At 50.1% G+C, this 15,305-nt stretch overlaps 1 protein-coding gene across 6 annotated transcripts in view; it reads right to left on the bottom strand.

Moving 5' to 3' along the window:
• Positions 1–15,305, bottom strand: part of SRRM4 (serine/arginine repetitive matrix 4) — a 46,167-nt gene that overhangs the window by 16,802 nt on the left and 14,060 nt on the right. The window contains exons 2-9 of one of the 6 annotated variants that reach the window (XM_033518172.1): positions 10,452–10,598; positions 8,195–8,275; positions 7,391–7,462; positions 5,762–5,788; positions 5,246–5,296; positions 2,515–2,607; positions 1,395–1,557; positions 141–254 (exon numbers count right to left, since the gene is read on the bottom strand). In XM_033518172.1, coding sequence (XP_033374063.1) covers positions 141–254; positions 1,395–1,557; positions 2,515–2,607; positions 5,246–5,296; positions 5,762–5,788; positions 7,391–7,462; positions 8,195–8,275; positions 10,452–10,598 — 748 coding nt within the window. The remainder of the gene's footprint in view (positions 1–140; positions 255–1,394; positions 1,558–2,514; positions 2,608–5,245; positions 5,297–5,761; positions 5,789–7,390; positions 7,463–8,194; positions 8,276–10,451; positions 10,599–15,305) is intronic. The other 5 variants (XM_033518174.1, XM_033518173.1, XM_015644399.3 and 2 more) reach the window with 5 other exon arrangements.

Here is a 15,305-nt window from a genome sequence, read left to right as displayed (position 1 = left end):
ATTTATGAAAAATACGCCGCTTGAGCTAAACAACACCCTGGTGAAATGATGGAGTCTTTGGCTGGTTGGGTTTTTTTGGGGGGGTGGGGAGGAGCTCTGAACTCAGCAACACCCCCAGTTCATGACAATGAGCTGCATACCTTGTTTTTCTTCCTTTGCGTGTGCGTGCACACATCAGCGCGTGGTGTGAGGTTCTGCTCTCCACGCTGCCTTATAAGGCTGTACAAGCACTGACTCACATGGCCCCACACGCTCTATAAGGAGAGCAAATATGCATATCTATAATGTTGAGAGACAGCTTGTGCCTGTCTGTACCCACGTACAATCCCTGGGTATTTTGATCAGCACGCTGTCTGTGTGGGTGAGTGGGTAGAGTCTCTCCTCTTGCTGGCACCATTGCTCTCCTATCTGATGTAGCTCCTGCGTGTGCCTGAGCTATTTCCAACTGATGACGGGGCCCAAAGGAGAAAACAACTTCGGGGCTTGGAGGACTCTGTACTCAAAACACCTCTAGCATTACACATCCACATGTGGACTATCAGATCCTGCACTACCTCCAGTCCTACGTAGCAAGTTCTCTCTCCAGAGTGCCTATCTGATACCAACACCACAGTCAGGGCATCACACCTCTGCTTTACTGCTGCCAGGACCAAAGGGGAAACATGCCTCAGAAAAGGAAGACTGATATCAATCTCTGTCTAATATTTCTCTCCGTCTCCTGCTCCCTCAATTCATGTATTATATCATCTCTTTCTGTGTATATGGAAAAACATCCCAAGGCACTGAGCCTGATTTTACCCTCAGATGCACAGGCAGTTCCCATTAGCATCAATGAGGGCTGCTCATAAATTCCAAATTTGGCCCCTGGGCTTGTCAGTCCAGAGGAACAGTGATCCTAGAAGGATCCTGATAGTCAGAAAACATCCCATGCCAATAGTTACCAGCTCATGAAATATAAATGTTCCTTTTGTATATGTTTTATACCCTTTTTCAGCCTGAAGGACTAAACTTCTGGATATTAGACCAGTGAATGAAGTTCACATCCAGCTGAGCAAAGACTGCATAACAAACTCTTCCCTCTAAAATATAATTTCTGGAGGCCACTTTTTTTTCTTTTTTTTTTTTTTTTTCTTTTTGTTAAACGTCCTCAATTCATTATTCATAGGCTAAAGACTTTGCAAGTTTTTCCCCTCTCCAGCCCCACCCTTGGTGTGAAAGTGCTGAAGGAAGGAAGGACTTTTCATACATTGGAAAACAGCACCATGAATTAATCATACAGTTTAACCAGGTTTGTCTAACATCACTATAATTGAGTTATAAAAATTTCATATCAGAGTTCTTGCCCAGATTCCTCTGGCTAGTTCAAGCAAAGAAGGACAGTGTGTAATACTTACTACTTCCTTAGAAGACAGGAAGCTGTAGAGTGGGAGGGTTTGGCTGGCTTTTTGACTGGCCTGAACCTCAGCAGAGGAGCTTCTCTTTGCCGTGATCTTTGAATGGTGCCAGGAGTGTCTTCGCCGTGTTTTACGCCCTTCCTCCCGAGACCTGGCTCTGTGCCTCCAGGAGACAGGAACAGCCAAAATGTTATTCCTTAGGATTGCAGTAGTGCCCATTCCCAGCTCCTCACCAACCCTTGGCAGGTCTGTGCTAGCACTCTGAGTATGGGAGAGTGTTCTTCCACATGACTGCTCTGTGGAGTCATGAAGGGAGTGAAAAGGGATGTTTTGTTTTTGTACTTTAAAAGGAAAAACAATAATTTTGCATGCAGGTTTTGGACCTCAACCTCAAATTTCAGCTCCAATGTATGATTCTATGGTGGCTTCAACCGTGACCTTCGCGCACCCTAGAACGTTCCTATGGTGATACACCTCCAAAAGAAAACAACTCTGCTCTTGCATGAGCACCCCTCCAGTTATTGATTGCATTCCTCCCCCCACTGATCCTCAGCTTTTCATAAGAAAATTCCCAGTACTTAGGAGGAGTGAGGTAGGAGAGTGGGAGTGGGCTGTTCAAGTGCTTTCAGAGAACACGAAACACGAACTCATTATGTGTATAAATCACTTGCTGTTGCAGCAATGCTGGGTCTAGCACCAGCATCCACTTAGCTGGCCCTAGGATGCATCAGTCATCCAGAGGAGAGATTTTAATCAGGTCAAAGACAATGACTATAGATTGCCACAGGCAAATATATTTCCTTTGTTTAAGGGTTTCCTTGGACATCAGCAGTACAGAGCCCTTGGGGTGGGGAAGGGACACTAGACTGGAATCAGCTGTCATGGGCTGATCATCAGCCATGGGGATCAGAAGTAACTGCCAGACCAGAAAGCTGCAGCCACTGCTTCTTGAGGTGGCTGAGACCACAAACAGCTCAGCCCCCGGTGTGTGACATTGCTGCTACCAGAATGGGAAGTGGCTGTGCACAGAGAGCCTGTGGGTCAAACAGGCAGTAGCAGCCTCATCCTTGAGCCCAGCAGGAAGTGCTGAGGATGCTGAGCTTGGCAGCAATGCCGTTACCTGCTCCGGCAGCTGGGGGAGTGGGAGTCGGAGCTCTCTGAGCGAGAGTGGCAGCGGCGATGCCGATGGGATTTCCGGGTGCGCCCACGAGAGCTTTAAGAAGCAGAAAGGAAAACCAGCATTAGGTTAGCAAGTTGGGGGGGTGCAAGAGCCAGCAACTGAAGGCTGAGGTGGATAATGTTCAAATCAGAAGGGAGGTATCCCTTTTAAACCGAAGAGACTGGTGTATGAAACGCGACACAGTGTATCAAGGCATGAGAAATTCTCCATCCCTTCATCGCTGTAGTGACATCTTCCTGAGATCTCTGCTAGCATTTTACACACAAGCTATTAGGCTGGCTCTGTAGCATGCTGGGGGAAGATTAGTGGACAAGCACGTGGGAGTGCAGTAGCCAGCATCAATCCTTTCAAGACTTTAAAGAGCCATGTGCTTGCCTTTCATCCTGCAGCCTGCCCTGTAACAACAGCCAGGCAACTGCCCAAGACTTTCCTCTTGGGAAACCTTGGGAGAAGCATCATCTCTCTGGGCAACCCATCACAAACCTCCAGCCCTCTCCCTAGTGTTGGCTCCTTGAAGAGCAGGTACTGAAGGAGAAGCTCCAAGTGAGAGTACACTCAGTAGCAGCCAGCCTTCCCCAGCCTCTCCAGCATTTAGCCAGTCCTGTGGGCAGCTCTCCTGGCTGCTGCACAAAATACAGCTTTCCTGCCTCGTGCACAGCTCCTGTTTGAGAGGCAGGAGCATTTGCCTGGCTTCTGACAGGTGCCCAGTCACTGGTGCTGCCTTTTCTGACAGGGCCTGAGGAGAGTCCTCAGCAAACTGTGTGTAGGGGACAGAGGGCCAAGGCCCTGCTGCAGCTCCCTTTGCAGCACCAGGCTGTTTCTCATGGATTACCTGGCCCTGTTACTGAAGGACTATAGCTGTCCATGCCCACAGCTGAAGTCCTGGGTGCAGACAGCAGGGTGACATGGGTGGCAGGCTAGCTGCCACCTTCTGTGCCACATCCCTTCCATCTTTGCTCACCACAGCAGTTATTTTAGATCTGGAAGCATTTCCATCTGCTCAGGCTGGCACAGCCATGTCAGCAGGCAAAGCTAACTGGGTGAGCTGGTGGGAACAGCCTGGCTTCATGGCCACACTACACAGGCACTGACAGCACAAATACAGCCTGCTTGGACAGCATTTAGCAATTTGCTGGTGTAAAAACTCAGCAAATAATTGCTTGAGGACAGCATCTCCTTTAAGACAAAAGGGCAACCTCCAGGGCAATTCCTTCAACTCTGCTTGGCTGTTTTCTTTGATGCTTTTCACAACCAATGATTATATTTTTTTAAAACTGTGCATTTTGGGATCCTCCTTTCTTATTTCCATACAGCTGAAATCAGCAATGCTGAACACCTTTCACTCATATGGTGGATTTGTGTGAAAATCCCCGTGTTTGCACTTCACCCCCTGCATCAGCCCCTCCAATTTATTTTCCCTTCCTGCAGAAGGGAAAACTGGTCCTGTGTGATTTAGATAACCAGTTGCTTGATGCAAAGATTATACAAAAGCAGTGTGATTATACAAAAATCCTCAAGGGATCCATCTGATCCACGCCTGGGAGCAAAAGGTTTGCAGAAACTGGGAGTGGCTGAGCTCTGATTTGCCAGCATAAAGATGAAGTTGAAACGCCTTGGCTGTTTTATCCCCAAGGAGCAATTCCAGCAGCTCCAGTTCCCCTGAGGTCAGAGAACACCAGCAGGACATGGGTCTTAGGTTTAACTGCACTGTTAGGGTACTGCTGTGTTAGGCTGGGGAGATGCCTCCTTTTACAGGTTACCTAGGAAGCCTCTCTTTTCCCACTGAGGTTTCTAGGTGCAGGGCAGCCCAGTTTGAGGGGAAACTGAGCTGAAACTGTGCCACTTAATGCACAGAAACCTTAGTGAAAAGGAGACTGGCTTTCTGCATGTGATGGAGATGGTCTGTGCAGGCAATATCCCAAGCCCCAGCAAAGCTGACCAGGGGGTGCCCAAGGTTCAGCCCCAGGACTGTTTGTCCTTGCTCTGAAAGCAGGTGAGAAGTCACAGGTTGCACTTCCCAGAAGACAGAGAATGGAGGGAAAAACAGAGGCAGCTTCCAGTCCTTCCTTCCAGTCCTGAGGAACCCCACTTTATAGCACACCCCTTGATTACATGCCCCACAAGACAAGGACTGTGCTCTGCTAACACACCAGGGCTAGACCTGAACACCAGACTTTTGCAAATTCCAACCCCTCCAAACAATCCCCTGACTTCCCCAGGCCCCATTCCAATTCTTGGCTGTGCTTTATCTCATGAGTAGGTCCTAATACAACCTCCTAGAGCAGCAAACCAGGAGCTGCTGAGGCCCTTCTCAATAAGGGTGTGCCAGCCTACCCTTTTGGCAGGACAGTGCTCAGCCTCTCATGCCACTCCCACCAGAAAAGCTGGAGCCTTCTCTCTGGACTGGGTGGGCAAGACTTTGCACATCCATGCAAGAGACACAAAGTACAGAAAGAAGAGTCACAAGAGAAAGGCAGAGGAAAGCTCTCCAGCCTCTACATATCCTTTTCCATTCCAGCAAAACCAGAATTGCTGGTTTTAGCTTCAAAATAATCCTGAGAAATGCTTAGAGCTGTGCAGCAGGTGTTAGCTCCAGGGGCCCCACCACATCAAGCACTTCTAGCCCCACACTGTGCAGGCAGGGCAGAGAGCTCCATGAACTACTACTTACTGTTTTTTGTGTTTTCTTTCTTCCTTTCTCTTACTTTTGGGGCTTGAAGAACTAAATAAGAAATGGCTAATTAATTCGGAGATTTCTGTTCCGATAAAAAGCTGCACAATCACACGTCAATGTTACAGCTCAGTTGCCCACGAGCATGCAGTAAAAATGAAAGGGATTCATGATTGTCACAGCACAGGGGGTCTGAGTGCCTGCTGACAAATCTGCTTCGTGGGCTTGGCCAAAGCCCTCAAAGGAATCAGCCAATTTGGTGACTTTGCCTTTTTCCATAGAGAGAATGAGTATCTCTTGATAATGTATACACACATATTGGAATCAAAAGAGTTCTTCCAGTCCACACCTGGGGAGTAACTGACCCCAGACCCACATGGAATGGGGGGGACTCAAGGGGATTCCACAAAGAAACACTGAAAAAATGCCTTCTGCCCCCACTCAGTGAACATCAACCTTGAAGAGACCATTAAACTCTTATTTCCAAGGGACCACCCATACTTGCACAACTCTTACCTGTGCCTTCTCTTCTTTGATGATAACCTGCAAGACACAAATATGTACATTGAATACAGGGTCTCACAAAATTGGAAATTTGAGTCTGAAACAATGTGTTTAGGCTCAGACCAAGCACTAAGAAGACCTCATGCAGCACCTGGGCAGAATGGCCCCTCCTCTCCTTTGACCAGCTGGTGAGGGAGCAGCTAAGAAATGCTGGTGTGGCAGAGGGGACCAGTACACTCTACAAGTAATTGAGAATATGGTCCTCAGGAGGACAAATCTTTGGAGAGATCAGATACATCCCCTGTCTCTGGTGGGTCCTTTTTCTCTGCTACTATCTACAGTTTTGCACTGCAAGTAGAGGTGTGTCCATTCCCTGGTTTTCTGTATGAAGGACCAAATAGTAGTCAAGGGAAAAATCCTCTGTGTAACTCCAGAGCAGTCTCACAGCTGAAACAGCCTTGTGGCCCTGTCTTGCCTCCTGGAGCACCCCTGAAATTCCATCTCTCTTGTAGAGAACACCCTGGTGGCATGGAGGACATGTCCCTGCAGCAAGGCCTGGTCCCAGTGCATTGCACACCCCACCCCACTGTTTCTCCTCTCAGCTTGGAGCACAACATCCTGCAGAAGACACAGCCTGAAGCCCTGCCTGGAGGGGCTATGAGATTGCCTCTGGCAAAGTCACTTGGGGTCTGTAGCTGAAATGTTCCCAGGTGTCTGCAACAACCTCCACTGGTCACTGATACTGAATGGTTCATATCATGCTGCCTTATGGAATCAGCTCCAGCTTATCCTTGGCTAGCAGGGGCATAAATGGCTACCAAAGGTTCAAAGCCAAAGAGTCTCTGACCCAGGACTTCCATCAGGAGATGGCATCCACAAAAGCGCATAAGAATCCCTCCTTGGGAAGAAACTGTTTTAAAGGAGTTTCTATATCATTGTCTCTCCTTCTCCCTTGCTCTTCTTTGGAGATTCAAGCTCAACTTTTCACCCTATTATCCACTTTTGGTAGCTTCTCTCTTTGGTTCAATATATTATAAATACATGAACCTTCTTAGGGAGATGGAATCCACTGTTCTCTTCAAATATTGGTTTAAAAGCTGAGAGAAAACAGTGAAATATTTGCAATTTAAAAATTTAATCATGCTCTTTGAATTAAAAACGGACTTCAGAAGGGGAAGGTAGAAACAGTCACTGAGGTTGGGAGAGGAGACTGGGATGTGGGCGTGGGAAGTTGGTCTGAGCCTTTTCCTGGTCCTGACACTCTCTGCAGGCTGGGGAGGAAGGGATGGGGACAGTGCAAGCAAGCCCTGAGCACTGATCCCACTGGCATTCCAGAGGATGGAGATGTGACTAGGCCAGCAAGGACAGCAGGCTGAGGCCCCACAGACTTCACGGCTTGTCCATCTCTGTGTCCCCACACCCCAACAGCTCATGTTTCTCTGTTTGCACAGGGTGGACACCCCATTCCATGCCCTCTGAGCTCAGAGGGCCTCTGGCTATGCCTCCTCAGTGCTCACAGAGCCTCATACCTCTGTGCCCACTGGGACCAATAGCTGCCCGAGGTAGCAGTGCCTTCCACCCCTTCTCCAAGCCCCCAACACCCATTGCCAGCAGGGAATTACATTTTCAATGGAAAAATACCTGTTTCTTTTTCGCTTCTTGGAGCTTTTCTTCTTCTTCTTCTTCACAGGTGAAGGGCTGTAGGAGGGAGACCTGAGGGGGCAGAGAGGCATTAGAGACCACAGGGCTGGTCACAGCAGTCCTGGCCACCCCAGCTCTCACCAGCGGCATCTCCAGGGCAGAGAGTGGCTGGGGGCTCCTGGTAGGAGCAGGATGAGCCCAGAGATGAGCCCAGGGAGGAGCCTCAACCCAGCTCTGCTGCCCTGAAGGGAGGGCGAGAAGATGGCGGCACCTCCCTGGGCTGTGGAACTCCCAGGCCCTCACAGCTCCATCTTACACCGACCCTTTTCCCTCATGCCCTGCTGAGGGCTGCCATCCCCTCCTGCCCCACACAGTGCCATGGCCACCCTCACATCCCTCACTGACCCTCTTCCCTCACAGCCAGCCAAGGGCTGCTCTGTCTGTCCCCTCACACCACCATGGCTCCCTCATGTTCCTCTTCCCTCACACCCAGCTGAGGCCTGCCCTGCCTGTCCCCTCACACCGCCATGGCTCCCTCANCCCAGCTGAGGCCTGCCCTGCCTGTCCCCTCACACCGCCATGGCTCCCTCACACCGCCATGGCTCCCTCACGCCACCATGGCTCCCTCATTTCCTCTTCCCTCACACCCAGCTGAGGCCTGCCCTGCCTGTCCCCTCACGCCACCATGGCTCCCTCATTTCCTCTTCCCTCACACCCAGCTGAGGCCTGCCCTGCCTGTCCCCTCACACCGCCATGGCTCCCTCACGCCTCCATGGCTCCCTCACGCCGCCATGGCTCCCTCACCTCCTTCGCTTCTTGCGACCGGATTTCTTTTTCTTCTTCTTCCCCCGAGCCGGCAGCGGCCGCTCCCCATCACACGAATGGCTGAGGATGGGGGACAAGACACAGTAAACATTAAAAATAATAAAAATAAACCCTGAATAGTCTCACATGGCATTCCCACCTCCAGGACATGGGGCAGCAAGGTCAGTGTTAACGGTGGACCAAGGGTGTGGGTGTTGCCTCATTACCTCTAACTAATTATTTAGTTACAGTTTAAATGAAGTGTCTAATAGAGATATCACAAGACAGCCCCACCACAGCAATGCTGATTATTTAAAACATGTTTGCTGAGGGTAACGACTCCGAAACAGATTTATAGGTTTTGTTGCTCTTTGTAAATATGCTTTAAATAATTAATTGGCATTTAATTTGCATATGGTAATTATTGCAACCAGATGCATCTAACTATAATAAAGACTTGACATGTGTTAAGTAGCAATTGATTAGAAATATATATATATATTTATTGAGACACTATGGTAATTGAAGGAGATATGCATCTCTTATACAGTTGTTAAACCTTAAAAATAAACCCTGCTGCAAATTAATTTCTTCTTTAAACATATGATGCTGGATTGTGTTATGTTTCAATGAAAAGCAGATACCGTGGTTAATTAATTCAGAGCATTGGGCTGAAAAAAAATGACAGATACTCTGTGGCTACTCATTAACTAAAGCAAATGCTTGTAAAGACAGAGGCAGCTGGTGGCAGCCTGGTAGCATCCCTAAATCAGCCATGTGGATCTCCAAACAGATCCACAGGTCCCTCTGAATCCCCAGATGGATCCATGACCAAGGTTTGTAGGGGCACAGTGAGTTCCCAGGGCCTCTGAAAAAATCACTGAGGGTGCTGGGTTTGTGCCTTGGTCTCCTCACTTCTTATCCTGCCCCTGGGAATAGCCAGGAGCAAGGAACAGGTGGAAGCAGCCCCATGGATGGAGAATGCTGTCAGGTCTTCACTACAGAAACAGGCCAAAAATTGAGCAGTTTTCTGCAGCAAGAACAAACATTATTGCTAATGGAAGTCCTAATGCAGAGCAAATGACACTTTGGGAGGGACACTCAGACTCCACCACCCCTCAACACTTGATCATCCAGGGCTTGAATTAGCACTGAAATTATGCTATCATAAAAACTCAATTGCTTAGTGCTTTTAATACACTTTGGGGAAAAAATATAAAAGCTCTGCAAAAATAAAACTGCAAGCTAATAATTCAGTTGGGAGCTATGAATAATGAGTGCTTCTGGTCCAGTAAATCTAGTGTGCAACCACAGCATGGCCCCATGGAGCACCCACACACTCCTCCTCACTGTCTCCTCCCAAGGATTTCACGGACCAGCAGCAGCAGCATGAGAGGCTATGCACACCTTGGGCTCAGTTGGGCCTTCTACCTCAATGCAGACAGAAATCATGCATTTTCCAGGATGTCTCCTTGTCACTAAGCTCAGACACCTGCCCAAAGACACCCAGGGGCACAGCTGGGCACCGCCACAGCCACGGGAGAGCAGGGAGGAACGTCTGACCATGCAGCCACAGGCGGTTTCTGCAGAGCCTTTCTCCTTATACCCAGATAAAGTCTTTTGTCTTTGATGTAGCAGCTTTCTCCCATGTGCTGATCTGACTTCAATTGTTCCTCTGCGATTATAATCAAAGTCTAATTAAAAGTGTGCTTTAGATTATTGTTCTGGTTGGCCTGAAATCTGAAGATATGAAATGTGCTTTCTTGCTCTTTCTTTCCAGCATCTTTAACTGAACAGAGAGGCTTTAATCCCAGAGACAGTTGAGCAGGCAGGGCTCAGAGACCCCAGCTGCTTCATTTACAACGTTCCATTCATTTTTCCCCTCTCAAGTGGTCAGGGACTAACGACAAGTAGATAACGAGGCTGTGTCCTAATGAAGGCAGTGCTGCTGAGCTGATCTAGGCTTGGGGAGAGGGGAATTGCTGAAGGCGATTCCCAGCAGACCTGGTAGTGCAGAGGAGTGCTGGCAGGTCTTGGAAGACTCCAAAGGAGGCTGTAAGAGCAAGCCCTGGAGTAGAAATGAACTGCAGGTTTGTCCCTGCAAACTCACACAGGGATTTCATGCAATTGCACACATTTTCTGCACACACACCGAGCCACCCCAGCAGTCAGAGACCCCAGAGGGGCTGAGCAAACAGCCAGGGACACCTTCCCTGCCACCCCCGTGCCCCAGGGTGGCCTCTTTGGTGGCTCCTACCTTCGTGACCTGCGGTGGGCACGGTCTCGTCTGTCCCTCCCCTTGGCACAGCCATTGGCGCTGGCAGGCTCCCTGACCACACAGCTGCTCAGCTTCTCGGGCCGTCTGTCCTCCGCAGGGTACGGCAGGCAGCTGAGCGTCCCACTGCTGGGGCAAGAGGACACCACAGAGCCATCAAGAGCTGTCCCTTCAGCTGGGGTCATTCCCCACCACCTGGGGAATCTCCTTTTCCTTTCACAGGTAGGAGCTGTGCTGTGAAGGAGAGCTGCAGGATGCTCTCAGGGCTCAGCTCTGCAGTGGGATGTGCTCCCACAGGGCTCTGGGATGCCCCGTTTCCAAGCCAAGCTGCACCCCAGCCCAGGCATGCTGTGCTCTTTGTTCAGGCAGAGATGCCACAAGCCAAGGAGCAGCTGAACAGCACAGGGCCAGATCCAATCCAACGGGAAGGGAAAAGAGGAGCCAGTCAGGACATCATCTCCTGCATTGTGAGGTTTAGACCACCAGCTCTGCAGAGACAGCACAGATTTTGCACTCTTGAAAGAAAAAAACCCAAACCAACCCTTTACCATTTCAAATGTAGTTTTCCAAACCTGCTAATGCCTCGATAAGACCTTGCCACACATCCTCACCCCAGTCTGGCAGCTAACTTCTCCGCTCCTACAAATCAGGTGCTGAGCTAGTGAACATACCTGGTCCTGCTGACAGCTCCACCTTGGGAAGCTGGGACAGCCCAGCAGAGTTAAGGGGAACCACCGAGGCCAGGTCAGTGCCTGCAAGAGCCCTGGGAGCTGGCAAGGAGCAGAGCAAAGGCAGGGAAAGCCGGGAGGGAGTGGTTTCTAAGAAACATTGGAGCTTGTGCAAGCTGCAATGGAGAAAAGAAGCCAATGGAGAAAACAAACCCAAACAAGTCTGCGTGCAGACACTCAGGAGGAAAGTAAATAGGTTTCCAGACCCTGCAGATGTTTATTTCAAAGAATGAAAAGATTAATGAAAAGCCATAAACCTTACCCAGCAGGGTGCTGTAAACGCTGGGGTTTGGTGTCATCCAGAGCATTATGGAATAGATAAAGCAAACATGGGCATGTCCAAGCCCAGCCTAGCTGTGGGGTGATACCCAGGGTAGGCTGGGCTCAGCTGGCACTAAAAGTGTCCCCATTATCATATTTTTCCCATTATCATTTTAAAGTCAATCCCAGGACTGGGCTGTGGGTGCCACTTTAGGATCAGCTCTGCAAAGTCCCATGGTTGTGTCTGCCACCAGACCTACCTCCTCTCCTTGGAAAGCAACACTCTGGAGCCCTCAGACCATGTGGATCCCACCAGAGCAGGGGGAGGCTGGGATGTCCTGCAGCCACCCTGCTGCCAGCCCTGCAGCCACAGTTAAAGATGCTTTGGCTGCAGAGCCCACCACAGCCATCACACATGGACTGTGGAGATAGGAACAAGGGCCAGGTGTGTGCTGCACATCTGGGGGTTAAGTGGGGGCAAGAGGGTGGTTAAACAGCAATGGCACATTAAAAAAGCCCTAGTTAGACATGGCCAGAGTCTTGCATGCCCCAGAAAACATCCTGCTGTCTGCTTCAGCCAGGAATAACACTCCTTGGGGTTGGAGTTGGCACAGAAGCACCTGCAGAAGGGTCACCCCTCTCTTCCCACCTGTGCTTTCTCTCTCAACAAACATCCACTCTCTCTAATAGCCAGCTCTTCCTTGGAGCCTATTTTGTTATGCCTTAACATTTAAGGATATGCACAGTAAAATAAAAGGGACAGGGATCAGTGGGGGGGAAGCTGGGTGAAATATTTCTGACCCAGAACATACAGGAGGTGAATAGTCCCTCTTGCTTTAAAAAGTCTTTTTGTAGTAAATTCCCCAGCTTCCCAACATCTCCGTTATTTTTAACCATCCAGGAAGCTACATGGTTAATAGTTTTCTGTGTGCCAGCTAATTGGCCTGTGGCCTTTCCCAAACCCCTTTTAAAAACACCCTTCTGAGGCTCAATCATTAGGATCCATTAAAAACGTCCCCAAATTAATGACCTGTGCAAAGTCTGAGCTGGATGCACTCCAGCAGCAGAGGCAGGAGGGATCCTCCCCAGGCTGGCAGCAGGCTCTGGAACACTACTGCCAGGACCTGGGCACGGCAGGCAACATCCTTGTCACCCAGCCTCTAATGGGATTTCCAGGGCCTGGGGTTAAAACATATTGGCCTCGAGGCAATCAAGGACTCCTGTCCTGCAACGTGCCAGGAACCATTTCTTCTGGGCTTGGAAGTAATTATTGATGGAAATAATTATTCTCCAATTGCATCAAAGGCTGGCTTCCATTCAACCAAATGTTCTCTGATGGATGCTGAGAGTCACTAATGCTTTAAACTGGCTGGTAATCCCCTGGCATGGAGCTCCATAGACATTGATTGAATATATATATATATATATATATATATATATATAAACATTTTCTTTTCTTATTGTCTTTTGTGTCTTTCATGACTGATATAAAAGTGATGCAGTTTGGTGTGAACGATCTCTGTGGCCTCAAAGGAGGGATTATCACACCTTCCCTGCTGCTTGTGCCTGCAGCAGAAAAGAAAAAGCCTCTGTGGGTGTTTTTGCTGGAGCTGGCCCAGAGAGAGCAGCGGGGATGCTCAGCAGGATGCTGCTGGAAGCACGGGACTCACTCGGCCCAGGGGATGTGCCAGAGGAGGCAGGGAGAAGAGGAGGAAGTTGCACATTTGTCCCTAAGGATGCGCTCGCTCCTTGCCACAGGCAGTGGGACCAGGACAAGGCACCTGCCCACCCATCCCACCTGCCCTCCAAGCTTCTCCATTTCCACTTGACAATTCAATCACTTGCACTTGGTTTTTTCCCCTTTCTTTCTCCTGTGCAGAAATCCAGCCTATCCATCAGACCTGTCCAGAAGCAGCACAGCTACTCCTGATGGGAGACTCCCCACAGTGGGGCACCTGTGGGCTGCCTGCCACCCACTCAGGGCAGAACACGCTCTGTGTAACCACCCACCACAGCTGGCTCATCCTGTCCCTTCCCATCCCAGCGGTATCTGGTCCAGGAGGGGTTTTTTGGGCTCATGGCAAATTTTTTCCAGTGCTGCAGTGGCTGGAAAAGCAGCAGCAGGGACACAGGGCTCTCCACCAGCACAAGCCTCTCACAGCCCAGCTTGCTCACCTCCACACTGTGGTGTCAGATGTGGGCTCTTACAAGTATTCCCTCTCTAACAGAATGTGCTGGCAGCAGAGGGAAATGATCTATTGCCTACCCAAATACAAATGATGCTGGGAAGCTCACTGGTGGGAAGGAACCCAAATATTCCTTATTTGAAGGTGGACGAAACCACCACAAACCACTATGGCCACATGGAGGAGAAGGGATGGGTGGCTCCTTGCAGCTGGAAGTGCCCTGCAAAGTCCCTGAGGCCAACCCACTCTGTCTTCCTTGCCTGGGGAAGGGATGTCACCCCCAGTTTGTGGGGATTCCATGCAGACCAGTTAAGCACTGCCCTTGCCCAGACAGATCCTGGCACTGTCCACAGAGGACAGGACAAAGACACACAGTGTTGGCTGCCTCAGGGAGCAAACTCCCAAACCATGCTCATCCCTCCATCCTGAGCTGCATGCCATGGCCAAATGCCATCTCATCAGGCCATGAAATGTGGCACTTGGTGACGCACACTGCTCGGGGAGCTGGGCCCAGTGACACCCGTCCCCCCAGGGCCCGCAGTGACAGCAGCCAGGGTGGGTTTGCTGTGCATTTGACATTCCCTGGGTGCTGCCATCCCGGGGCTGCCAGGCACAGCCCTCCCCTGCCCACAGGCTCCCGTGTCCCAGCCCAGCTGCCCTGGCCCTGCAGCAGTCTCCTGCCACAAGCCTTCCATCAATCAGCCTTTTCCTCCCAGTAACTCATCTCAAGAGGAGACAAAAGCAGGAAAATTGTCTCCCTAGTGACCTTTCAGCTGCTGCACCGTGGCACCAGACAATCTCCTGGCTCAGCTGCATTGTCCTTTGCCTCCACAGGACAGACCCCAGCAGTTCCAGACGTCAGTGGCCTTGTGCAGCCTCTGTGCCCCTCCCAGCTGCCCTGCAAGCAGCAGTGTAAGCAAACTGGGTCTGGATCGTGCTAACCAAGCAGTTTCAGGGTTATTTTATTCTTTATTTTCCTTTGCACACACAGCTGGGTTGGGTGCTGGATGCACAAGCACTTCAGAGGCACTGGGCACTGAGTGCACTTGGCAGACCTGCACTGGCAGCACTTCCAAGGTCAGAGGATTTAGGATAGTCAATACAGAAACTTTACTATGTTCCCTGCTTCAGCCCTGGCTGGCTTCACGTTCCCATCGTCTCTACACCCCTAGTGAAAAGGCAGAAGCAGCTCCAGCCAACCAAAACCCCCAAACAAAAAAGGTTAAAACACCTCTGATGAGCCTAAAAGCCGTGAATGTTTCACTGGCATTAAATGATGAAGGATGGATACCTTGCCTGGAACTGGGAACACCAGAACACAGGCATCCTGAGGGGAGGCTGGAGAAACTCCTGTGCCTGCAGCTGCTTGCACCAGGGATGTTCTCTTTGCCACTTTTCCTGAGTGACACGCAAAAACTGCATGGACAGGTGACGGAATATCCCCTCTTTCCTCTCCTTTCCTCACCTGGAGGTTTTGGCCGTGCAGGAGAGGGCAGTGGTGGGTCAGGATCCCTGCTCTCACACATTTCTGCACTCTCTGCCACAGCCACATCACATGTGCTTCTGCCCTTGGCTCTAGTGAGGGTGATTTGAGCTGCTCAAAGTGTTTCTAAAATCCATCCTTTGGGCTGAGAAGCCTTTTGGCACTGGCAAAATGAGCC

This window comes from Parus major, chromosome 15 (assembly GCF_001522545.3).
Source record: "Parus major isolate Abel chromosome 15, Parus_major1.1, whole genome shotgun sequence".
NCBI classification, from domain to species: Eukaryota; Metazoa; Chordata; class Aves; order Passeriformes; family Paridae; genus Parus; species Parus major.
The sequence above is the reverse complement of the archived record's forward strand: the minus strand, read 5'-3'. Positions and strand labels throughout refer to the sequence as shown.